Below are 24,537 nucleotides of genomic sequence, written 5' to 3'. Positions count from 1 at the left end.
GTCCTCAGAATTAAACTATCTGCAGCTGGCCAAGAGCCCCTCTCGGAGCCCACAGGAGGCAAATAGTTTGCTGCTGTGGACAATCTGAATCAGGCCCATATCCTACACCTGGTAGTAAAACAAAAACATGTTTACATAACATAACTGAGTTTTTAAAGACACCAGCACTTTCCACTACACATTACCATTCGTCTTTCTCTGCTTCCTGACTGGATACAGGGGGCCAGCCTTGCTTGTCACGATGGGCTCCGTCTCTTGAGCCGTGAGGCCGAACACTCCTCTCCTCCCTTAATTTGTTCCTTGTGAGGCATGCGGTCACAGCAAGGGGAAAAGTAGCAGAGCTCCGACCAATGCCAAAAGCACCCATCTGGTGATGGCTTATTTATTTTTGGTTTTACTGACAAGGTTTCTCCGTGTAGCCTTGGCTGTCTTGGCTTCACCTTGTAGACAAGGCTGGCCTCCAACTCACAGAGATCCGCCTGCCTCTGCCTCCTGAGTGCTGTGATTAAAGGCGTGGGCCACCACATGCAGCCATTATTTTGTTTTTTAAAAAGAGGTATTTTTATTATTTATTCACCTCTGTGTACTTATACAAGTGCATGCAGTACCATCAGAGGCCAGAAGGGGGAATCAAATACCCCTAGAATTGACGTTATGGAGGGATTATGAGCTGTCATGTGGTGCTGAGAATTAAAACCGGGTCCTCTGGAGACCAGCAATAGTTGTGAATGCCTTTAATGGCAGCACTCAGGAGACAGAAGCAGGCAGATCTGAGTTTGAGGACAGCCAAGGCTACATAGTAAGACCCTATCTATAAACAAGATTTAACAAAGGTTAAATCTTAAAAACAAAAAAGCAGAAACAAAACAAAGGAAGCTTGAGGAACTGCCATAATTGAGAAGAAGGAACTGTGACAATTAAATGTAATTTAATATTCTGTATGTGGTCCTGGAACAGAAAAGGAGTCAAAGAAATTTGAATACAGTTTGGACTTCAATTAAAAATGCTTCAATGAACCGGGAGTGGTGGCGCACGCCTTTAATCCCAGCACTCGGGAGGCAGAGGCAGGTGGATCGCTGTGAGTTCGAGGCCAGCCTGGTCTACAAAGCGAGTCCAGGACAGCCAAAGCTAACACAGAGAGACACTATCTCGAAAAACAAAAACAAAAACAAAAACGCTTCAATGTTGTTTCACTAATCATAGCAGTATGTGGGGGCTGGAGAGATGGCTCAGAGGTTAAGAGCATCAACTATTCTTCCAGAGGCCCTGAGTTCAATTCCCAGCAACTACATGGTGGCTCACAACCATTTATGATGTGATCTGATGCCTTCTTCTGGCCTGCAGGTATACATGCAGGCAGAGTACTGTATACATAATAATTAATAAATAAATCTTTTTTTTAAAGAATCATAACACAGGTTGGGCATGGTGGCGCACGCCTTTAATCCCAGCACTCAGGAGGCAGAGGCAGGCAGATTGCTCTGAGTTCGAGGCCAGCCTGGTCTACAAAGCAAGTCCAGGACAGCCAAGGCTACACAGAGAAACCCTGACTGGAAAAACAAACAAACACAAATGTCATAGCGGTAGCTGGCAGTGGTGGGGCACACTAATAATCTCGGCACTTGGGAGGCAGAGGCAGGTGGATCTCTGTGAGTTCAAGGGCTTTTTTTTAAAGATTTATTTATTTATTATGTATACAGTATTCTGCCTGCAAGCCAGAAGAGAGCATCAGATCTCATTATAGATGGCTGTGAGCCACCATGTGGTTGCTGGGAATTGAACTCAAGACCTCTGGAAGAGCAGTCAGTGCTCTTACCTCTGAGCCATCTCTCCAGCTCCGAGTTCAAGGGTTTACAAAGTGAGTCCAGGACAGCCAGGGATGTTACACAGAGGAAGCCTGTCTTGGGAAAAAAACAAAAAACCACACAGCAGTATATGATAATAGTGACAGGTAGAATAATATGGAAAGCGGCATGGATGTGTGGTGTCACCCTGTCACCTGCTATGGCGGCAGTCCTGAAAGCTCCAGTATTCCACACGCTGAGGCAGGAGGATTTGAGTTTGAGGCCCATTTAGGCTGCACACAGTAAGGTTGTCTTACAAACAACAAATTATATGACTCAGATTTGATCCCCAGGCCTTCTAGGAGCTTCCAGGCTAGTGAGGCAGGGAAATTGGCAACTGCTAACTGAGGACAATAGGAACATTCCTGAGGTGTCCCTAAAATAGGAACAAAGGAGGATTGTAAGGCGTGGCCGCACCTGATAATGGCGGCGACCGTTACCACTTGGCGTCGACCGTTAACGCTCCAGCGCATACGCAGACATAAGCCCTCTCAATGCACCCCTCCCGAACAGGGGTATGCAAATGAAGCACTCTCGACTGTAGGCATGCTAATGAGGCATCCAAATGCAACCAATGAGACTTTGACACACCACATACAGACAGTATTTAAACGACGTGCTCGTGGGCATTCGGGGTCTTTCGCTTCAGCTTCAAGGGTGCTCCCAATAAAACGCGATTGAGAAGAATCCTGGTGTCTGCGTCGTTCCTGCCAGCGGGAGGGCGCGACAGAGGATGAGAGTGAATAAGGACAATTGGGGAAAGCCATCAGAAGATGTTCAAGGTGCATTCTGACGGGACATCACCAAAGAAAGGAGCAAGGACCTCCAGGAAGTGGGAAGAGCTCTGTCAACTGTAGAGGAATGTTAGTTCAGAACTTGGTTGTCCTGGCAAGAGATCACATCCAAAGATCTTCTAGGTCTGTGTGATCCTGCTGGAATACAAACACACCTTTAATCCAGGAGACAGAGGCAAACAGATCTGAGTTCAAGGCCAGCCTGGTATAGAGCAAGTATCAGGTAAAGAAAAGCTTAGGTCCAGGCGTGGTGGTACGTGCCTTCTATCCCAAACTGAGGTAAAGATAGTTTGTAGAAGGAAGCACCCATGTTTGAAAGTGATGTCTAGTCGAGTAGCGAACCAGAGCAGATTTAACAGAATAGGATACTACTTAAGTTTTAACAGGACAGCAATAAAGAGATGGTTTGCAGAGAGAGAGAATTCAGGTGAAGACAGAAGGAGCCAGAAGATTAGAGCCGGTTGTTGGAGTTAGTTTGAGGCCAAGCAGAGCAATGCCAGACAGAGAGAGAAGCCAAATTAAATAAGCCAGCTGGGAGAAGAATTTGAGCCAGAACAGCTGAGTTGAACCAGCCAGCCCAGAGCTCAGAAAGAACAAGGAAGTGTGAGCTTATTAAGTAGTTTGTCTCAGAGGCTGAAAACATTCTACCTCAAAAACAAACAAACAAAAAAACCAAAAAAGAAAGAAAGAAAGAAAGAAAACATTCTAAGCCTAGGTTAGATTGTGTGGAGGCTAGAAGCTGCCAGGACTAGGCCTAGGTTAGCAGAGGAGGCAGTGAGCCTCAGACAACAACTGAGTAGGAAGGCCGGGTTTGGTGGCGCACGCCTTTATTTCCAACACTCGGGAGGCAGAGGCAGGTAGCTCTCTGTGAGTTCGAGGCCAGCCTGGTCTACAAAAGTGGTTCCAGGACAGGTAGGACTGTTACAGAGAAACCTTATCTCAAAAAACCCTTAAAAAGGAAAAAAAAAATTGCAGGGCAATGGTGGTGCATGCCTGAATCCCAGTACTTGGGAGGCAGAGGCAGGCAGATCTCTATGAGTTCAAGGCCAGCCTGGTCTACAAATCGAGTCCAGAATAGTTAAGGCTACACAGAGAAACCCTGTCTTGAAAAACCAAAACCAAACCCCCCCCAAAAAAAAGAACAGGGAAATAAAAGTTACTTTCCAGGAAATTACTAAGTTGTAACACCAGTACATCCTTTCTTGTGGAGGAGTTTTGATCCGACAGCAGGGTTCCTCAGGCTGTTAATACAGACACACCCCCAGTACACACCTGTAATCCCAAACAATGAAGGTAAAGTTAGCTTGTGGAAGGAAGCACGCAGCACCACGTTTGAAAGTGAAGTCTGAGAAGCAGACAAGTGACAAATCAGAGAAACATTTAACAGAATAGGAGATGCCCAACACTCAGGAGAAGAGAGAGGAAAGGCAGTCGCCTAGGAGAGCAGTGCAGAGAGAGAGGGAGAGAAGACAGCTTTGCCGGGACAGCAATAGAGAGACACGGGGTGGAGAGAGACCACAGGTGAAGGAAGACCAACGGAGCCAGAGACTGAGAAGGAGCCAATGAGATTAGAGCAGGTTACTAGAGTTAGTCTGAGGCCAAGCAGAGCTCAGTTCTGGGCTGAGAGAGAAGTCGGATTGAGTAAATCAGCTGGGAGAGGAGTTTGAGCCGGAACAGCTGAGTTGAACCACCCAGCCCAGAGCGCAGAACGGAAAAATAAGCTCGTAACTTATTAAGCATAAATCTCCGGGCTGAAAACATTCCAGGCCTAGGTTAGAATTGTATGGAGGCTAGAAGCTTCCAGGACTAGGCCCAGGTTAGCAGACAGAGGCAGTAACCCAGACAACAACTGAAGCAGGCGAAGAAAAGTTCCGTTTACAGTTTCCTCAAGTTTGTCCCACAGGCAGTCTTTCTCCTTTTACAGGAGAACTTGCCCAGGGTGATCCAGATGGCAGGAAGGAACACTCAAGTCGAAACTCAGCGCTCAGCAGGGTCCTTAGGGTTCCTCCGGTGAGCGAACCCTCTGCTTCTCCTCCCCTTCCCCCCTCCTCCCCCCACCCGCCCCCGGATGACAAGCCCTAAGTGCCTGTCTTCCTTCTCCCAAGCTTTCCCTCTCCGCTCTTTCCCGGTTCTTTCCCACGGGTCCTTTCATAATTATCCACACGAATGAAGCAAGGACAAGAGACACGTTTGTCCTCTGTAACCTAAGCCTCGCTGGAGAGCAGGAGATGGAAATCCTTGTCTTGGCCTGCCTCCGCCTCCTCTAGGTCATCGTGAGGATCAAGAGCTTAATAAAATCGAGCTCCGTTCGCTGGCTGGCCTTTCAGGCTTCCCCTCCCTCGGCGCCCGCCGCTGGCCACACCCCGGTGCGAGATCTTACAAACACTTTATTGGGCCTTAGGGGATGGGTGCCTGTGAGCAGGTGTGTCCCGTTCTGGGTTGGAGGACTACCTCCGGGAAGGCCGCCAGCCGCTGGAGGAACTGCCCAACCTCGGGCGCTCAGCATCCCGTGCCCACCGCAGCTCCGGGTACCCAGGGGCGAGCGCCTGGCCTTGGAGCCGGGGCGAGGAGAGTTAACTCGAGCTGCTCGTGCCGCGGCCGAGGGCCGGGCCGCTGGGAGCGCTCCCATTGGTCGCCGAGCCGGCTCTGCGCTCATTGGCTGAGGCGCTCGGCTGCGGCTCCCCCCCCGGAGTCCTCATTGGCGCTACGATCCAGAGACCTGAGAGTGGCGGCCCGGCCTCGGCAGGCTACCTCCGGGGAAAGGTGCTCCTGCTCCCGTGGCCACCGCTCATCCTCAGCCCCGGGACCCTAACTCTCTTCGCCACGCTCCTCTTGCTGTCGCCGAGCCACCTCCGGGTCTTCCCTCTGAGTCTTTTCCTCCTGTTGCCTTTTTTTTTTTCTTGCTTCCCCAGCTACCGTTTCCCAGCCCCGCGTTTTCCTAAGATAACTCCCCGGTCCTTATAGCCTGTCATCCCAGGCATCCCCGCCTGCCAGCTTCTAACTTCTGCTTCTCCCTGACCTCAGATCCCTTGGTCAACGGCGCCTTCCTGCCACACTCCACTCCACTCCACTTTCGTGCCTCTTTGCCACCCTCTGACCCCCAAATTCCCTCTAACTTTACTTCACTGCTTGACTTTCGACCCTGGCACTTTAGCCCTGTAAATTTCTATCTGTCGCAGCCTGGGCTTCAGGAAGCCAGGTGTTGCCCTGGTATCCACCCCTGCTTTCTGAGGCGATTGCTACCCTTACCATGGATTTCTTGATGAGTGGTCTGGCTGCCTGCGGGGCCTGTGTGTTCACCAATCCCCTGGAGGTCGTGAAGACCAGAATGCAATTGCAGGGAGAACTGCGGGCCCCTGGCACCTACCAGCGCCACTACCGAAACGTCTTCCACGCCTTCGTCACCATCGGCAGGGTGGATGGCCTGGCTGCCCTGCAGAAGGGCCTGGCCCCAGCGCTCTTGTACCAGTTCCTGATGAATGGCATCCGACTGGGCACCTACGGGCTGGCGGAGGCTAGGGGATACCTGCGTACCGACGAAGGCACCCACAGTCCTGTCCGCAGCGCCGCAGCGGGGGCTCTAGCTGGGGTCATGGGAGCCTATTTGGGAAGTCCAATCTACATGGTAAGAGGAGGCGGGGGTCTTGTCAGGACCTTGGTGTCGAGTGGGAGCCTGGCCTTCCAAAGGGCATTAGTGACAGGGTGCTGTTCCCTGTAAGCAGGCAAAGGCACAGGAAAGTGCGGGTGAGCATCAAGGCCTTCTGATCTGCCTTATGCATCCCCACCCCACTGACTTGCTGGAGATTACAGAGTTTGCTTCCGGGCACTTTCTTTGGAGTGCTGGTGTTGCTAGTTTGTTGAGGCAGGGTCTCCCCATATTGTAGTTTCTGGAGCACAGCCTGGCTTCAAACCACAGCCCAACCTCAGCCATCTCTGTGCTCCAGCTAAGAGGTGTGATTCGTATCTACCTACCCCTGAGCTTTGGAATCAGGCTTTCTGGAATTCCAACCCTGGCTTTGAAAATTATTCGTTGTTGCCACATCTATAAAGCAGGACTAAGTACAGACTTTTGTGTGGTTGTCAGGAGGATGAAGGGAGGCAAATAAGACACATGTGAAGCATCAATGTAGGTCCTGGCTGAGGGCAAGTGGTTGGCAAGCTTCCTTTTTCTTTTTCTTTTTCTTTTTCTTTTTTTTTTTTTTTGGTTTTTCGAGACTTGAGTCTCTCTGTGTTAGCTTTGTCTGTCCTGGACTCACTTTGTACACCAGGCTGGCCTCGAACACACAGAGATCCACCTGCATCTGCCTCCGGAGTGCTGGGATTGAAGGCATGCGCCACCACACCCAGCTTCTTTTCTGTTTAAATACAGTGTCTGGCTGTATAGACCAGGCTAAACTGAAACTCACTATGAGCCCAAGCTGGCTTCAAACTCTTGATTCTCCTTGCGTGTGCCACGGGAGTGCTTCGACTACAGACCTGTGCCCCACGCCCTGTGACCCTGTAACTTATCTTATTACTAACACTGAGGTTGACTTTGTGGAGCAGGACGAGCAGAGCAGCCTGAGTGTAGGCTCAGGAAAGTCCTGGGCATCGCAGGATCGCAGTCTCATAGTTTAGTTCTTTGAGTGATCAGATCTGGGTGAAGGGTTGGGATGCTGAGACCCAGAGATGGTAGGTTTCCCTGCTCAAGGTCACACAGCTGCTGTTGTTGGGACTCGGCCAGGCACAGTGCAGCTCAGAGAATGAGGTGAGCTATGGGGAGGCCAACTCGGTCTCGTCCCTGGCGTATGAGATTTGAGGGCAAAAGCATTTCCAAAAATCAGCGGAATTCAGACCCGCTTTGGGCTGTGGGAGCCGAAGGACAGGTTTTAGGCAGTCTGACAGCCAGGCAGGTGGAGGTGGCAGCTGGAGAGCTGATCTGGAAGCTGGCATAAGAGGCTGGACATCCAGACCTTGCCTAACATGAAGTCTTAGGAAATACTTAGGAAATACTGCTACTCCCCAACTTCCACTCCCCACCCCCAGCCCCAAGGGAAGGAGGATGTGGAGGGGGCAGGGTGTCTTGCAGTGCTGGGAGGTCTGTCCCCTGGGAGTGCAGCCAAGAGACAGAGTCTCATGACCAACTTGTTAAGTGGGAGCAACAGTAATTACCAGATTAAGAGAATATATTCACTGCTTAATACCCTAGAGGAAGTGGGGGTTCAGGTGTTTTGGTCTCCGGGGTGGGAGGATGACCAGTGGGGCACAGGCTGTGACACTTTCTTGTCTCCAGGTGAAGACACACCTACAGGCACAGGCAACCTCTGAAATTGCTGTAGGGCACCAGTATAAGCATCAGGTGAGGGGGGTCCCCAAAGCAACCATCTCCCCCATTTTCTCCCAACTTCTGGCCTGGCAGCGAGCGCCAACCCTAGCCACTGCTCTGCCCAGCCCCATCAAGTTTCACCCATCAGACCCTGGAGCCCACCCTGACCCTCATTCGCCCTCGATCCTCAAATCCCCCGCTCCTGTTTCTCCTGCCCATCCTCTTGGCCTGGTGATGGCCTCATTTATGTACCTGAATTTGGGATTGACAAGAGTCAATAGATACCTGAGGGCCCCCCGTTCTGGCTCTAAGCCTGTGCTGTCTGGACAGCAGGTGCGTGATCCTTGACAGTGTTAGCAGGAGGCAGTCCCTGATGCTGGGGTGACTGAACTCCAACCCCGTGGTCTCCCCCCCCCCAGGGCATGTTTCAGGCACTAACCGAGATTGGCCAGAAACATGGTCTAGTGGGGTTGTGGCGTGGGGCCGTGGGCGGCCTGCCCAGAGTTGTCATCGGCTCCTCCACGCAGCTGTGCACCTTCTCATCCGCCAAGGACCTCCTGAGCCAGTGGGAGGTACTGCCTGGGAGGGGTGGGGCCATCCCTGAAGTGGGGAACAAGGGCGGGAAAAGGGGGGTGGGCCCTGGTGCCAAAGGCGAGGGAGCAGGAGGGCGTGGGAACCAGACTCCTTAGATTGGACTCTGTTGTCACAGCCTAAGAAAGGGTACCTCAGCCCTCCGGACACCCTCCTTCAGGGCTAGCTATCACATTGCTATCTCTGGTGCTATGGAAGCTCCCAGAATTACCAGTTATGTTCCCAGGGCGGGGCCTCTCCTGCTCCAAGGTTGAACGACTGTGTGGTTAATAAAATTCGTTCTCTTTCTTACAGATTTTTCCTCCCCAGAGCTGGAAGGTGGCTCTGGCGGCTGCCATGGTGAGTGGCGTGGCAGTTGTCCTGGCCATGACGCCCTTTGATGTGGCTAGCACAAGGCTTTATAACCAACCCACGGACACTCAAGGCAAGGTAAGGGCGTACCGGAGGACGCGGGCTGGCAGGAAGAGCTGGGGGCGGAGAAGCAGGTGTGCAGACGCTGCCTGCGCAGGTGGGCTCTGACCTGCTCCCCGTGCTCTCCCTCCCTCTCCAACACGCTCCAGGGCCTCATGTACCGGGGGATCTTGGACGCTCTGCTGCAGACAGCTCGGACAGAGGGCCTCTTTGGCATGTACAAGGGCATAGGTGCCTCCTATTTTCGCCTCGGCCCCCACACTATCCTCTCCCTCTTCTTCTGGGATCAGCTGCGCTTCCTTTACAACACATACGCTAACTGACAGTCGCTCGCCTGCACTCCAGACCAGCCAGCTCTCTCTGGGCACCTCTGCCTCCACTACTTCCTATCTCGGTGACTATTTACTGACAGATGGACTTTTCATCCATTTTAGGGGGACAGCTGTGCCCACTTTTTCTCTGCTCCTTTAGGGTTGAATCATTTGAGCGGTAATTTATATTCCTTCCCTTGAGTGCTGCTTTAAATTGCCCCCACAAGTTCCCCTCTGTACTTCACACCCAGCTCAGGGTTGAATCAGTCACTCCAAAGTATATTTTCTACTGTCATTCTTGGGTCCCTCCTGCTCCTGTGCACAGCTTTAAAACTCCCCTCTCCAAGACCAAAGGGGAATGGGGAGACCCAGGTGTCCCCTCAGATTCAAAGCCCACAGAAACGCTATTGTTCATAAAGCAAGTTTATTTCTGCAGAGGAAGTGTCTTACGTTTACTTCCAGGGAAGAAGCGGAAGGGAGCTCCCACTCTCAGAACTGGGTCCCCGAGGCCTCAGCAGCAGTATGTTGTGTTTTTTAACCATCTTTACTGGGGACCAAAGATGTTGGGGTCATGGAGAGTCAAGCTAGTCACCAGTTGTTGAAAGTTATCCAGGCTCCAAGGTGGACGTGTCAGACTTTCAGGGCCAAGAGACCTGCTGTTAGACCTTACAGGGAGAAAGAGAACGCTGCAGCTTGAGGTTTTTGGAGATCGCACGTCCTAGTCCCCACAAGACCAGGTATCCCTGACCTCTCAGCCTGGGACCCGGTTCTGCTTCCTTGAAGGGGCCCACAAGCCACTCTTCCTAGTTTGACCCACCCAACCTGTCATGGGGACCCAATTGCGAGCTCCCCGCCCCCCTTTCATTCGTCCTTACGGGGGCTGGTTGAAGGTGAGCAGGAGGTCAGTCTGGTACCGGGGCAGCCGAAGCAAGGCCTGATGCAGTGTGACATCCTTTGCTACCTAAAGAGATCAGAATCGCCATGCTAACGGGGTACCTGGGGCTTCCCCTCCCCCACTCCAGGGCATCCCAGTAGCCGTGGCCCTCACCTGCTGGTTTTCTTTAGCTACCTGCTGCTTGCCAGAAAGGAACCAGGCATCTTGACAGCAGCCCCTCAGGGATAAGTTCTCCAAACAGAGAGGCTGCACAGATAACACGTGCACGGCCCTAGCCCCCTGCACCCCGCCAACGTCCTCAAAATGGTACCTGAAGTTGGGGGGACAGAGGTAGGAAGGGGCATCTCTGAATGACCCATCACCACCCTCGAGACAGGCTCTCTTGTGGCCAGCCTGCTACTGCCCTTGGAGTTTTTTTTCCGTCCTGAATAACCGTCCCGTCACAGGCCCCGCCCACTTCCTCGGCTCCCGGCCTCCCATTGGCTAGCTTTCTCACCGCGCAGCCGCTTCGCCTCGCACATGGGCCTGCAGCTCCAGAAGTTCCACGATCACACTCTGGTCGGTCACGGGATGGCAGAAAACTTCTTGGTTATCCGGGACCGGTCGGAGGTCACTGGAGAGGGGCAGGGACACTCTAGTTGTCTCTGGCTTCTTCTTGAAACCCACCCGACGACAGGCCTCCGGGCCGCCCGGGCTTTCTTACCTCACATCAATGGCCCCAGGGGGGAGGATGGCGGAGAAGGCGCCTCCGAACAGTGGACAGTTTCTGGTAGGCTCCATAGATCTAGGACTTGAGTCTGGACATTAGCGAGGTTTTAAAGAAATCTACACGGGCCTCCGAGGCATTACCTGCCCCCCGGGTTCCTGGAGCAGCCACCACCTCCTCCCGGCCTACTAGGATCTGGTACCTTTAAGACCTAGCCACGCCCCACGATCACGCTAACCAATCGCCGCCCGCGCTCGGGGGCGGGGCGGGGCTATCCTTGGCTGTTTTCTAAAGCCCGGCTTTTAGTCTGGGCGTAGTTTGGGGGTCTGGCTTGCGATCCTACTTGGGGTCGAAGTTTGTGATACTAGCGACGGGTTAATCGCTGGTGCCCACTCGCTCCTTCATTTTAAAGGGTTCGTACCTTCTAAGAAGGTCACTTGAGACCGTCCTTAAGAACAGTTGTTGCATTAAAGGGCCTGTCTAGGTGGGGGTCTCCGGAGTAAAGGGTGTTCTGCGGCCACTTGACCCCAGTGGGCTGACCACTAGTTTCCGGATCTCGTGCTGGGAATTAGGGAAACAACAGGCCCAGGTGTGTGGGTCTGGGTTAGGATTCGGACCTCAAGCCTTGACACCTAACCTGAGGATTAACGTTCTAATCCCCTCAAGTCGTCCCCTTGGGAGGGCCGAGGGGAAGCGCTCTCCCAGTACACCTGGATCAAAGCACGGATTAAACTGTTGTTTTTCCTTTACAGACTTTTAGAGTGTTCTTTAAGTATTTGTTCAAACTTTATCCTTCCAGTTGATTTCCCCATTCATCCCTGATCCCCAGCACCTGGCGTAATGTTTAGAACATAATAGTCGTGGAGGTATATAGTTACACTGCTGAGTAGATCTGCTAGTGCCAGTGCCTGGGAGCCACGAGGCCACTCCTTCCCTCGTGGCTTCCTAGCTGAGAACCGGGAAAAGGGGTTCTCATCCTGGCCAAATGGACCCCTTATAATTTACTGAAACGTAGCCAAGGGTTCCGTGTTTCCTGGTGCTATATAGACCGTTTCCTTCGTAGGCAATAGAAAGGTACATCTTACTGAGCTGAGAAACTACCAGTGGAGTTTGCTTTGAGTCTGAAAGTTATATTTGCAGAGCTCCTGAGGGCATCCTAGAGGTATTCCAGCCAGGGCATAGGTGTAGTGACTTGGAGGTGAGAGTGTGTATTCTAGGAAATGCAAATAAACGTGGGGGAGGGCAAAAAGATGGGTGCCAGGGAGTTGTGAAGATAGCCAAGCATGGAAGATTTTGTTTAGTTACTTGTTTGCAATGCTAGGGCTTGAACCCAGGCTGCTCTACTATTAGATTCATATTTCTCCCCCCCTCTCTCCCTCTCTCCCTCCCTCCCTCCCTCCCTCCCCCCTCTCTCTCCCCCTCCCTCCCCCCGCTCCCCCCCTCTCTCTACCCTCCCTCCCCTCCCTCCCTGTCCCGCTCTCCTCTCCTCCCTTTGTAACTGCACTCTTCCCATCTTAGCCTCCTAAGTGCACTGAGTATGTGCCACTATCACAGTTTGGACTCCTTGTTTCTTACCATAGGCATCTGGCTTTTCTCCTGGCGTTTCTTCATCTCTAAACCACTGTTAGGATTGAAGGTGTCCAGGTGTGGTGGCACATGCCTTTAATGCCAGCACTGAAGAGGCAAAAGTAATCCCATCTCTGTAGTTAGAGACCATCCTGTTCTGCGTAGTTTCAGGCCAGCCAGAGTCACATAGCGAGACCCTTTGTCAAAGAAAGGAAGAAAGAAGGAAAGAAAGAAAAGAAAGGGCTGGAGAGACGGCTCAGCAGTTAAAAGCACTGGCTGCTCTTCCAAAGAACCTGGGTTCAGTTCCTGGCACCCACATGGCAGCTCACAACTGTCTGTAACTCCAAGATCTGACACCCTCACACAGACATACACGCAGACAAAACACCAGTGCACATTAAAAAGAAAAAGAAAAGAAAGAATGCCGGGACGTGGTGGTGCACCCCTTTAATCCCAGCACTGGGGAGGCAGAGGCAGGTGGAGCTCTGTGAGTTCAAGGTCAGCCTGGTCTACAAAGTGAGTCCAGGACAGTCAAGACTACACAGAGAAACCCTATCTTGAGGAAGAAATAGAAGCGGGGGGCGGGGGGGAAATATAGTTGATCCATCTGTTTCTGGGTACTGTAACTAGGTTTACTCTTTAAGGAGAAGGGGTGCTGCAGGCCCCTCTGCCACAGAGGTCTCTCTGTGTAGACCTCTCTGTCTCTCCTCCCCACCCGGAGCATCAACAGCGTTAACTGTGCCTTGTACACAGTCAAGCAGATCAGAGATGGAGACCTCCAAGGTCATAGCACCAAGTACCAGGAAAGGAGACCCACTCATGAGCCTGAGGAAGGAGGAGAGGGTTTCTTCCTCGCATGCCTCATGTTCTGGTGTGGGCTACAGTTCGCTGGAGACCTCTGCCTTTCCCCAGCCTCGGAGCTCTTGGGACAGGACAGTAGGGAGCAGAGATGTCCCAAGGCCCAGGGGCAGATCTCCCCTGGAAGAGTGGGGTGGAAGGCCACCTTGTCTTGGCAGATCTCTATATCCGTCCCTTGGTATGTGCCATCTCTTTTGGTCTTTTCAATGCTGGCACCTCAGGGTGTTCAAAGTCCCCAAGAAACTGGAGCTTCCGTGGTCAGTCTGTTGGCACTGAATCTGGCAGTACCTATTTGGCAAGCTCTCCGGATTACATCTTCCGAGGCGCCCAGCCAGAGTCCAGTGAAACTCTTGGCACGGCTGTAGCTAGGACCAGTATCATGGGACAAATCTCAGACGACCGCAACTGCTCTTCTCATAGTAAGAGTGTCTCCAGCCCTCAGCCTACGGTGGCAGCAAAACCTACGACTGCGACAGGTGGTTCTGTGCTCTGGGATGGAAGAACCAAAAGACAGACTTAGAGGCAGCTGCAGAGATGGGTCAGCACTTACTGTCCTTGTAGAGGACCTGGGTTCTGTACCCAGCACCCGCACGGTGGCTCACAAGCATCTGCAACGCCAGTTCTGGGGGAACCTGTACCCTCTTCTGACCTACACAGGCACCAGGTACACCAAGTTCATAAAATAAAATAAATAGATATAAAGGGAAAAAAAAGGACTTTGTCCCCCAGTGATGCAGCAACTGGTGCAAACATCCTTCTCTATGGGAGAGTTTAAGGCAGCATATTTCTTTTCTTTTTGTTGTTTTTTGTTTAAAATATTTAATTTTAATTTATGTGCATTGGTGTGGGGGTGTCAGATCTTGGAGTTACAATTGTGAGCTGCCATGTGGGTGCTGGGAATTGATCCCGGAGTCCTTTGGAAGAGCAGGCAGTGCTCTTAACCACTGAGCCATCTCTCCAGCCCACGGCAGCATATGTAGCAGTTTTAAGTCCTCAGTCCTACCATGGGTCTCTTTGGAATTTTGGTGAAATTCATGAGTACTTAACTCTGAAAGATGTTTGTAAATTGTAAAATAAAATGTATAAAAACAGAAGGGCAACTGGTTTGTTTTTCACTATGTAGTCTTGCCTGGCCTGGAACTTAATATGTAGACCAGGCTGCCACTGAATGTATGTGCACCGTGTGTGTGTGTGTGTGTGTGTGTGTGTGTGTGTGTGTGTGTGTTTGGGAGGCCAGAAGAAGGTGTCAGATCCCCTGGGAGCTGGAGTTACAAGCATCTGTGAGCTGCCTAACATGGGTGCTAGGCTACACACATCTCTCCAGCCACATTATGATGGTGGAGTTTTGTTTTTCATTATTTTCTAGATTTTACTCTATGTGCATGAGCCTTCTATTTGCATATGTATGTACACCGCCCGTGTGCCTGCCGCCCAGAGGGTGCCAGAACCTCTGAGACTGGAGGTACAGACCACCATGTGGATGCTGCTGCACCGGGTCCTCTGCAGTATCAGTGAGTGCCGCCTCCAAGCCATCTCTCCAGCCTCCTGGTTCTGTCTGAGGCAGTGTCTTGTTGGTCCAATCTGACCTTGAATTTGAGTTAGTAATTCCTTGTGCCATAGCCTCCCAAGTGCTGGAGTTTCACGTGTGCCACCATGCCTCACTAAAACAAAAGTATATTATTGTATTTTTAAAAGATTTATTTATTTTGCTGTGCATAATGGTACATACCTTTAATCCCAGAATTTAATAAAAAGAAAACAAAAAAAAACAAAAAAAAAACAAAAAGGAAGCTGGGTGTGGTGGTGCGTGCCTTTAATCCTAGCACTTGGGAGGCTGAGGCAGGCGGATCTCTGTGAGTCACCCTGGTCTACAAAGTGAGTCCAGGACAACCAGAGCTACACAGAGAAACCCTGTCTCGAAAAAACAAAAATAAAAAACCAAAAAGGAAAAAAATTTATTGTTTCCTGTGTAGGAGTATTTTGCCTGCATGCACATGTATGTGCACCACATGCATCCCTGACGCGATGGACCCCCTGGAGCTGGAGCTACAGACAGTTCTGAGCTGCTATGTAACCATGGTTACATAGAGATGGTTGTGAGCCACCATGTGGGTTCTAGGAACCCAGGTCCTCTGGAGGAGCAGCCAGTGCTTTTGTTTTTGTTTTTCAAGACAGGGTTTTCTCTGTGTAGCCTTGGCTGTCCTAGAACTCTGTCTGTTGTAGACCAGGCTGGTCTTGAGCTCATGGAGATCCACCTGCCTCTGCCTCCCAAGTGCTGGGACTAAAGGTGTGTGCCATCGCCACCAGGTGCAGCCAGTGCTCTTAACGGCTCAGTTCCCCGCCCCCCAGTGTATTATATATTAGTCACTTACTATTTGTTTGGTTCTTGAGACAAGGTCTTCCTCCGGATAGCCTTCTCTCAGGCTCTCCCAAGAGTGCTAGAATTAAAGACACATGCCGCCTCATCTGCTCAAGCTAAAGCAGCATAAAGTACGTAAAATGCGCTCATTGAAGTCCAGAGCTGAGCCGGGCTCGGGCGCTCACTACTGTTAGCCCGGCACTCGAGAGGCTGAGGTAGGAGCATCTTCAGCTCAAGGCCAGCCTGGACTACAGCAAAAGTGGTCCAGTCACAAATGAACCAGTCCTGGTGGCTCTTGGGGAACAGGAAGGAGGATAGGAAGTGCAAGGCCATGGCTGGAGAGATGGCGGCTCAGTGCTCTTGACTGTAGACTGCTCTAGCAGAGGACCTGAGTGTGGTGGCCAGCACCCATCTCAGGCAGCAGTGTCATTTGCAACTCCAGTTCCAGGGGATCCAACCCCCTCTTCTGGACTCTGTGACACCTACACTCACATATGTGTCACACAGACACACAACTCAAAACTAAATAGCCAGGTGTGGTAGCGCGTGTCCTTCCATTCTAGCATTCAGGAGGCAGGGGCAGGTGGATCTGTGAGCTTGAGACCAGCCTGGTCTACATAGTGAATTTCAGGTCAACCATGGCTATGCAGCAGGACTCTGCCTCACAACGACAAAACACAACTGGGTTAGTTACTGCTCTATGGCTGAGATAGGACACGCTGACCAAGGGAATCTACAGGAGTAGATTACAGGCTTCTGGTTTCCGAGGGTTTGAGGCCATGCTAGTGGAGCAGACGTAGCAGGTGGCAGGGGACTGGAGCCACGGGTGAGAGAGCTTAAGCCAAAAGCAGGAGACACAGAGAGCCGATTTAGAAATAGCCAGAGCACTGGGCGGTGATGGCGCACGCCCATAATTTCAGCACTTGGAAGACAGAGGCCAGTGGCTCTCTTGAGTTTCAGGCCAATCTGTCCTACAGAGCAAATTTCAGAGAAACCCTGTCTTGAAAAAAGAAGAACTGTCTCAAAAAAGAAAAAAAGAAAAAGAGGAGGAGGAGGAGGGGCAGGAGAGATGGCTCAGCAGCTAGGAGCACTGTCTGCTTTTCCAGAGGTCAGTTCAATTCCCAGCAACCACATAATGGCTCACAACCATCTGTATTGGGATCTGGTGCCCTTTTTTGGCATGCAGGTGTACGGTCAGAGCACTCATATACATAAAATAAATAAGTAAAATCATTTTTAAGAAGGAAAAGAAAAAAAAGGGGGGGGGGGAATAGCCAGAGTTTAATAATTTAAAAAACAAGAAAATAAGATGCCCATGCAACAGATATTAGATGGAGTTGTTTTATTGTATTAGCATGGGGAGAGAAAGAAAGGAGGAAGGGGTACCCCAGAGAGACAGAGAGAGAGAGAGAGAGAGAGAGAGAGACAGAGACAGAGACAGAGACAGAGAGACAGAGAGAAGAGGGAGAGGGAAAGGAGGTAAGAGTGTGGTAGGTGAGTTTGCCCTTTTATATAGGGCTATGCCCAGCTCCTCCCACCCCATGGCAGGTAGGCAGTGACATCACAGGCAGGCAGTGACATCACAGGCAGGCAATGACATCACAGGCAGGCAATGACATCACAGGCAGGCAATGACATCACAGGCAGGCAATGACATCACAGGCAGGCAATGACATCACAGGCAGGCAAAGTGAAGCAGAATCCTAACACAAGAGTCTTTGGGGACTTCAAGGCCCTCCGTCAGACACATGCCTCCTCCAGCAAGGTCACACCTCCTGAGCCTTCCCAGCCACCAACTAGGGAGAAGGTATTCAAATGTAAGACACCCCACCCCCACCTGCAAGGGGCATTTTTATCAAACCACCACAAAAATAAAACCAAAACAGGATGAAACATAAGAAATCTTTTTAATTAAAAAAAAAAAATTTATAAAGCCGGGTGTGGTGTCATATGCCTTTAAACCCAGCACTCAGGAGGCAGAGGCAGGCGGATCACTGTGAGTTCGAGGCCAGCCTGGTCTACAAAGTGAGTCCAGGACAGCCAAGGCTACACAGAGAAACCCTGTCTTGAAAAACCAAAAAATAAAAAAAAATTTAAAAAAAGTACATGTACTCACGTGTACCTGCTTATCTGTGTATATACCATGTGTGTACTCTGTGTGTGCCTGGTGCCTGAGGCCAGATGAGGACACCAGATCCTGGTCATGAGCTGCCGTGTGTGTGTGTGTGTGTGTGTGTGTGTGTGTGTGTGTGTGTGTATGTGTGTGTGTGTTTGTGTGTGTGTGTGTGTGTGTGTGTGCGTGTGCGCGCGCTGGGAACCAAACTGCAGTCCTCTACCAGAGTCTCAGTGTCTGAGTCTTCTCTCCAGCCCTGTGATAATAAATCTTTTAGGAAGTTCAAGGTTGTCCTTGGCTTCATAGTGAGTGCAAAGCCCTGGGACTCTGGCAGGACCGAGGACGAGGACCCAGCTTAGCGGAAGAGGGCCTTCTGTTCAACCCGGAGCACTGGGGGGAAAGATAAGGAGAAAGGCGGCAGCTGGAACCCACCTTTTCTTTCCCATTCTGTTTACATTGCCTTCAAAGCCATCGCACAGGACGCAAGGCCACCGTAGCTGGCAGAGCCCTGTCCAGGCAATCTTATTTTCATGTCCTCTAAGGCTGAGGTAAACATCATGGCTCCTCATACTTAGCGCATGGTTCTTAATGCAGGTGTGGTTAGGACCTGTATTTCCACTACTCCAGAGGCTGAAGTGGGATCTCCTCAAGTTTGAGGCCATCCTGGGCTACGTAGTAAGTTTCAAGCTAGCCGGGGGCTACAGTGTGAGCCACCCCACCTACACCCCCACCCACCCCACCCCACCCCCACCCCGAGTTCTCGTTTTCACCTGCTCCCTTACACTACCAGGGAGAACTGAGGAAAACGGTTACCGATTATTGTGGGCCCGAGCGCCACTAGTCCCACCTCCTAGCTCGGGAGCCCAGGCTTCATTGTGAGTAGTGGGGGGCAAGCCTATTCAAACCGAGGACCAAGGACTCAGTGCTCTGTAACCTTTGTCACCAGGAGCCTGGAGCCAGTAACAGCTCATACCACCACAAAGCAAGTTATATAATCAGCTCTGGAAACTCTTGAGTCTTCTCACCAGTTGTGGCCCCCTGCCCCCCTTACCTGTCGCACCACATATCCCCGAGGTGGAGGGAGGACAAGATTTGGACAGGGGAATGGATGACACGGTGTGTGGTGTGAGAGTCCAGCCTGTGGCCTGCCGAGGGTGAGGAAAGGTGTGGAGTGTGCTTTCCCACGCCAGCTCTTCAGGATCCCACGGACCTCAGTGGGGAAGAGTCACCCACAATGACAGGCCAAGTGGGGGGGAGGTTCCCTGACCTACAACCCAGGCCAGGACCCTGTGGGGCTGCACCTGTCCTTTCCATAAGAAAGGAACCCCAGGCTGGCCGTGGTGGTGTATGCCTTTAATCCCAGCACTCGGGAGGCAGAGGCAGGTGGATTGCTGTGAGTTTGAGGCCAGCCTGGTCTACAAAGCGAGTCCAGGACAGCCAAGGCTACATAGAGAAACCCTGTCTTGAAAAACCAAAAAAAAAAAAAACAAAAAACAAAAACAAAAACAAAACCAAGAAACCCAAAAAAGAAAGAAAATAGCCATAAAAAAAAAAAAAAGAAAAGAAAAAAGAAACCTCTTAGGGTTCTTAAGGAAAGGGGTCCATTTTGGAAGCCCGCAGGATCAAGTCTACAAAGCTCTATTCAGCAGAACCTTCTCACCTGCTTTATTTGGCCAAGGCCAATTCTTTGCAAATGCCCACAGGCGAGCTGTTGGGAGGTAGGGAGGGCCTACCACACAGTAGTGGTGAAGCAAGGACTTTGCCTCCAGCTCTGCTGGGACTCCTTGGGGGCGGGGCGGGGGGGAGGAGATGGAGGGGGAGAAACAGAACACTCTTCTGTCGCCCTGGATACCTTCCAGGTTTCCCAGCATACTCAGGCAGCAGAAAGCCACTCAACAGGTTAGACCTGATCGTAATAGCCAATCTCTGGCAAGTCCTTTGGTGCTGAGCTCTTAGACCTGCATACTCCCCCTAAATAAACTTCCTCATCCATCCACATCCCTGGACCTCGGTTCCTCCTAACTGCCTGCAGGGTACTGCCTCTAACTGCTTCCACCAGCATGGCCCATTGACAGCGCAAACTCAGTGATTCCCAAGCAAAGTGTAAGATTGCCTCCCAAATGTGTCTTGCCTTTAGTGAAGAGACTGTATACTCAGTGGGCCAGGGGCCAGGCCAGAGCTCTGGGCTTTATAACTGCCTTTCAGCCAGGCATGGTGGCGCACGCCTGTAATCCCAGCACTCAGGGAGGCAGAGGCTGGTGGATCTCTGCGAGTTCGAGGCCAGCCTGGTCTACAAAGTGAGTCCAGGACTGCCAGGGCTACACAGAGAAACTCTGTCAAAACCCAAAACCAAACCAAACCAAACATGGCTGGCTTGCTTTCTTCTCCGCCATCTTCTTCCTTATCCCAGCCTCACACTTAGCCCTCCACATTCACTCTGGCTCTTTCACCTTCCCCTGGCTCTCAAATCCTCCCGTTTCTCTCCATCTCTCTAAGTCCCACGGCCGTTCCAGACCAACACAGCTGCTATGCGGTCACTGTATAGCTTCCACACCGCACTCTCTCCGCCTCCCACCCTCTTTCCTGCTCTGCAGCTACTCTCTGTAGGTCTCAAGTCTGGGACTGAGGGTATCACTCCCTCAGTACTGTAGTTTGCCTAGCATGCATGAAGTCCTGGGTTCCATCCTGAGCACCACATTGTAAGCCAGCTGTGGTTGCGCGCTCCCGTAAGCCAGCTGTGGTTGTGCGCTCCTGTAGCCACGGCCCTCCACAAGTGAAGGACAGAGGACTGGGAGTTCAACGTCATTCTCAGCTCCACAGTGGATTTGAGGCCAGTGTAGATCATACGCCTTCCTATCTCAAGACAGCCAAAGGCCAGATCTGTTCACACCTGTATCTCCTGTGTCCACCTCTTCGCCAGGATTATGGCGTGTGCCACCAACCACCGCCTGGCTTTGTCCTGGTTCCTTAGCATGTTCCGTTAGGTCTCCGCACGATCGGGTTTGCTCTTCGTGTCCCCGACAGAGTCATTTTCATTTGCTCAGTTCCTTAGTGTACCCCGTCCAGCCTCTGGGGCTCTGCAAATATTGTTTTCCACACTCCGTCCGCCCTTTATGCAAGCAAACTGTTGTGTGTTCTCGCCCCTAGAATCCTGTGTTGTTGAGAGCTTTCAACGTAAAAGAAAGACATCACTTATTCCAAGCCAGCCTCCCTCCGTTGTGCCACAGTGCCAAGGTTCTGCACAGTTGTTACCTGGTGGGCAGGCCCCAGGGCCACAGCCCTCTGTCCCACCCTTTCTGCTCCCGAAGCCAGACCAGATAGATGATGTCGTCCATGTCTGTTTGTGCTGGGTGAACCCTAGTGACCGGCTTACCTGGACTGATTTTTTTGAAGCCCCAGAGATGCTGAGGCCCACGGAGCAGGCCTATGGAGTGCCTTCTCTGGCTCTTTGCTGCCCCCAAGTGTCCAATGCTGGACCAGAACGTTCTTGCTTGTTAAGACAAACCCTGGCTCCGCTTCCAGAGGCAGCATCTTTTTATTTTATTTATTTATTTTTATTTTTTTGGTTTTTCGAGACAGGATTTCTCTGTGTAATCTTGGCTGCCCTAGACCCGCTTTGTAGACCAGGCTGGTCTCAAATGTATAGAGATCCTCCTGCAAAGGCAACATCTTGCTCTGTCCACAGGCTCACTGCTTGCTGCCTAGAACCCCCTCCTTTTCTGGTCACAGTGCCTTGTTTGTACTGTACTGCGAGAGAGAAAGATGCCAGTGGCAATTTGGAGGGAAACAGAGCGGGGCTAGTGTAGTAGAGAGCAGAGGGTACCCCGGCTGGGGGCCTTCCTGGAGAAGGCAGCTCTCATCTGGTAGTCCCCAATGGGCCCTTCTGTCCACAAGCCTCCCGCTGCCACCCCTGCATTGGTGTCCCCTTCTGGCACCTGGGCACAGATGGAAAGGGACAGTACTGTGCCTAGTTCTGTAATAAATCCTCCTGAAAAACTGAAGGGAGAAGAGAGGGAGGGGAGAGGAGAGCTACAGAGGAAGAAGGGAAGAGAAAGAAGCACTAATAATGTCAAGGTAGTACCCTCCATTGACCTGACGGCAAGAACTTTGTAACTAGGCACACCAAAGGAGATAAAAAGGGGAAGTGCCTGAGGGGAGCCGCACAGCCAATCTACAAACCCAGTGCACTAAAAACCAGTGTTTGTTGTTGGTTTGGTTTGGTTTTGGAAGCAAGGTTTCTCTGTGTAACATTAGCTGTCCTGGAACTCATTCTGTAGGCCAGCCTGCCCTTTTTTATTTATTTTGTTTTTTCGAGAACAGGGTTTCTCTGTTACACAGAGCCCTGGCTGTCCTGGACTTGAATTCACAGCCTGTGTCTCCCGAGTACTGAGATAAAAGGTGTGTCTCATGCTGGCTGACAACCGCCTACACTGGGAGCTGGTGCCCTCTTCTGGCATGCAGGTGTACATGGTAATAGAGCACTCTACAGTAAATAAATACATCTTTATTTTATTTTTTTTTTTTTTTTTGGTTTTTCGAGACAGGGTTTCTCTGTGTAGCCTTGGCCATCCTGGACTCACTTTGTAGACCAGGCTGGCCTCGAACTCACAGCGATCCGCCTGCCTCTGCCTCCCGAGTGCTGGGATTAAAGGCATGCGCCACCACGCCCGGCCTAATAAATACATCTTTAAAAAACCATTTTAGGCCTGGAGAGATGGCTCAAAGGTTAAGAGCACTGACTCCTCTTCCAGAGGGCCTGAGTTCAATTCCCAGCAACCACATGGTGGCTCACAACCATCTATAATGTGATCTGGTGCCCTCTTCTGGCTGCAGGTGTACATGAAGAGCACTGTATACATAATAATAATATTTTTAAAAATCATTTTATTTTTGTTTATTGTTGGTTGTTTTTTTTTTTTTTTTTGAGTCAGGGTTTCTCTGTGTAGTCTCAGCTGTCCTGGACTCCCTTTGTAGACCAGGCTGTCCTGGAACTCACAGAGATCCACCTGATTCTGCCTCATGAGTGCTGGGATTAAAGGGGTGCGCCACCATGCCTGGCTTAAAAAATCATTTTGAAATTGATGCCAGTTTTCAGCTTTCATAGTCACGCATTTGTTCAACATAGACTTACTGGTCACTTAGCTGTCAGGCATTGGTAGAATAAGCAGAATAAAATCAGTTCCTAGGGTCATGAGTTTGTACTATGCTGGGGAGAAAGATCTTTGATAATAAAAGCATTGTTTAAGGCAGGACTGCAGCTGGGGTCAGTGGTGCACACCTTTGGTCCCAGCACTCAGGAGGCAGAGGCACAGATGGAGGAGAGACAGCTCAGTGGTAAAGAGAACGGTCTGCTCTTCCAAATGACCTGGGTTCACTTCCCTGCACCCACATGGCAGCTCACACCTGTCTGTAACTCCAGTTCCAAGGGATTTGAAACATTTACACTAATGCACATAAAAGTAAATAAAAAATTTTAAAAATCCGGTATGAGGGTTGGAGAGATGGCTCCGTTAAGAGCACTTGATGCTCTTGCAGAGGACCTGGCTTCAACTCATACTCACACGGTGTTTGCAACCACTGGTAACTCTGTTCTAGAGGATGAAATGCCCTCTTCTGATACTAGGTGCACACACACACACACACACACACACAGTGCACATAAATGCAGGCAAGCCACACACGCACGCGCACACACACACATCTTTTTTTGTTTGTTTGTTTTGAGATGGGGTCTCTCTGTGCATCCTTGGCTGTCCTGGACTCACTTTGTAGACCAGGCTGGCCTCAAACTCACAGAGACCTGCCTGTCTCTGCCTCCTGAGTGCAGGGATTACAGGTGTGTGCCACCATGCCCAGCTCTGCATGTAAAAAATTTTTTTAAAAAAATTTATTTATGTATACAATGTATTCACATATAACAGCTGCACACAAGAAGAGGGCACCAGATCACATTACAGATGGTTGTAAGCCACCAAGTGGTTGCTGGGAATTGAACTCAGGACCTCTGGAGGAGCAGCCAATGCTCTCAACCTCCCACACCTGGCTTTTAAGTGGCTTATATATTTTTTTAAAAATCTCATCCTTAGAGATACATGCTTAAGTATTTATGGCTGAAGAACTAACATTTGCTGCAAAACGGTGGCCATAGTAAGGTGTGGGGCACACGGGCAGCCTCAGCCGGAGCGCCAGGTGGCGGTGAGAAGGTGTGGGCCACACGGGCGGCCTCTGCTGGAGCCAGGTGATGAGTGACAGGTGCTCACTATTATGGACCTACTTTTGTTCACTTAAGATTTCCCAGTGTCAAAAAGTTCCTTAAAATATCACTGACTGGATCAAAGGCATGCACCAGCAGTTTGCTGCACAGCGGGTAACAGATGTGCACGTGTACAAGTGCCATGGCTTTATGCGTGTGAGGCATCAGACAGCTTTTGGACAGCTGGTTCTTCCCTTTTACCATGTGGGCTCCAGGGATTGAACTCAAGCCTTTAGACTCAGTGGCAAACACCTGTACCCACAAAGTCAGGGGTTCTCAACCTGTGGGTCGTGACTTTGGGCGTGTGCTGAATGCCCCCTTTCAGAGGGGTTGCCTAAGATTGTCAGAAAACACAGATACAGCAGCAAAAATAATTTTATGGTTGGGAGGCAGTCAAAACATGAGGAACTGTATTAAAGGGCCACACCAAGCCATTTTGCCAGCTCAGGTTTAAATATATTGTTTATAGATTTATGTTATATTCTATGTAACTTTTGAGACAGTGTGCCCTGGCTAGCCTGGAACTCACTA

The 24,537-nt window shown here is 50.9% G+C and overlaps 2 protein-coding genes and 1 long non-coding RNA gene across 4 annotated transcripts; 1 reads left to right on the top strand and 2 right to left on the bottom strand.

The window, feature by feature from the left end:
- The first annotated feature begins 5,021 nt into the window (after nucleotides 1-5,021).
- Nucleotides 5,022-9,691, top strand: SLC25A35 (solute carrier family 25 member 35). Of its 2 annotated transcripts, XM_084761554.1 has the most exons (5): nucleotides 5,025-6,263; nucleotides 7,911-7,976; nucleotides 8,363-8,515; nucleotides 8,829-8,963; nucleotides 9,095-9,691. In XM_084761554.1, exons 1-5 carry the CDS (start codon nucleotides 5,889-5,891, stop codon nucleotides 9,266-9,268), a joined length of 903 nt encoding a protein of 300 aa, XP_084617680.1. In that variant the 5' UTR covers nucleotides 5,025-5,888; the 3' UTR covers nucleotides 9,269-9,691. The 2 variants fall into 2 exon arrangements, with proteins under 2 accessions (XP_084617681.1, XP_084617680.1); XM_084761555.1 differs by lacking the exon at nucleotides 8,363-8,515 and having other exon boundaries at nucleotides 5,022-6,263.
- RANGRF (RAN guanine nucleotide release factor) lies at nucleotides 9,664-11,622 on the bottom strand. Its single transcript, XM_084761563.1, has 5 exons — nucleotides 10,855-11,622; nucleotides 10,648-10,764; nucleotides 10,305-10,461; nucleotides 10,132-10,217; nucleotides 9,664-9,921 (listed from the first exon to the last, which is right to left on the bottom strand). Exons 1-5 carry the CDS (start codon nucleotides 10,929-10,931, stop codon nucleotides 9,801-9,803), a joined length of 558 nt encoding a protein of 185 aa, XP_084617689.1. The 5' UTR covers nucleotides 10,932-11,622; the 3' UTR covers nucleotides 9,664-9,800.
- A 719-nt stretch (nucleotides 11,623-12,341) lies between these two features.
- LOC311585880 lies at nucleotides 12,342-19,469 on the bottom strand. The gene is made up of 3 exons (XR_014775379.1): nucleotides 19,414-19,469; nucleotides 18,805-18,898; nucleotides 12,342-12,620 (listed from the first exon to the last, which is right to left on the bottom strand). It is a non-coding gene; the product is annotated as an uncharacterized lncRNA (long non-coding RNA).
- Between the last annotated feature and the right edge of the window lie 5,068 nt (nucleotides 19,470-24,537).

Source organism: Acomys minous, assembly GCF_964271855.1.
Source record: "Acomys minous genome assembly, chromosome: 16".
Taxonomy (NCBI): domain Eukaryota; kingdom Metazoa; phylum Chordata; class Mammalia; order Rodentia; family Muridae; genus Acomys; species Acomys minous.
The sequence above is the reverse complement of the archived record's forward strand: the minus strand, read 5'-3'. Positions and strand labels throughout refer to the sequence as shown.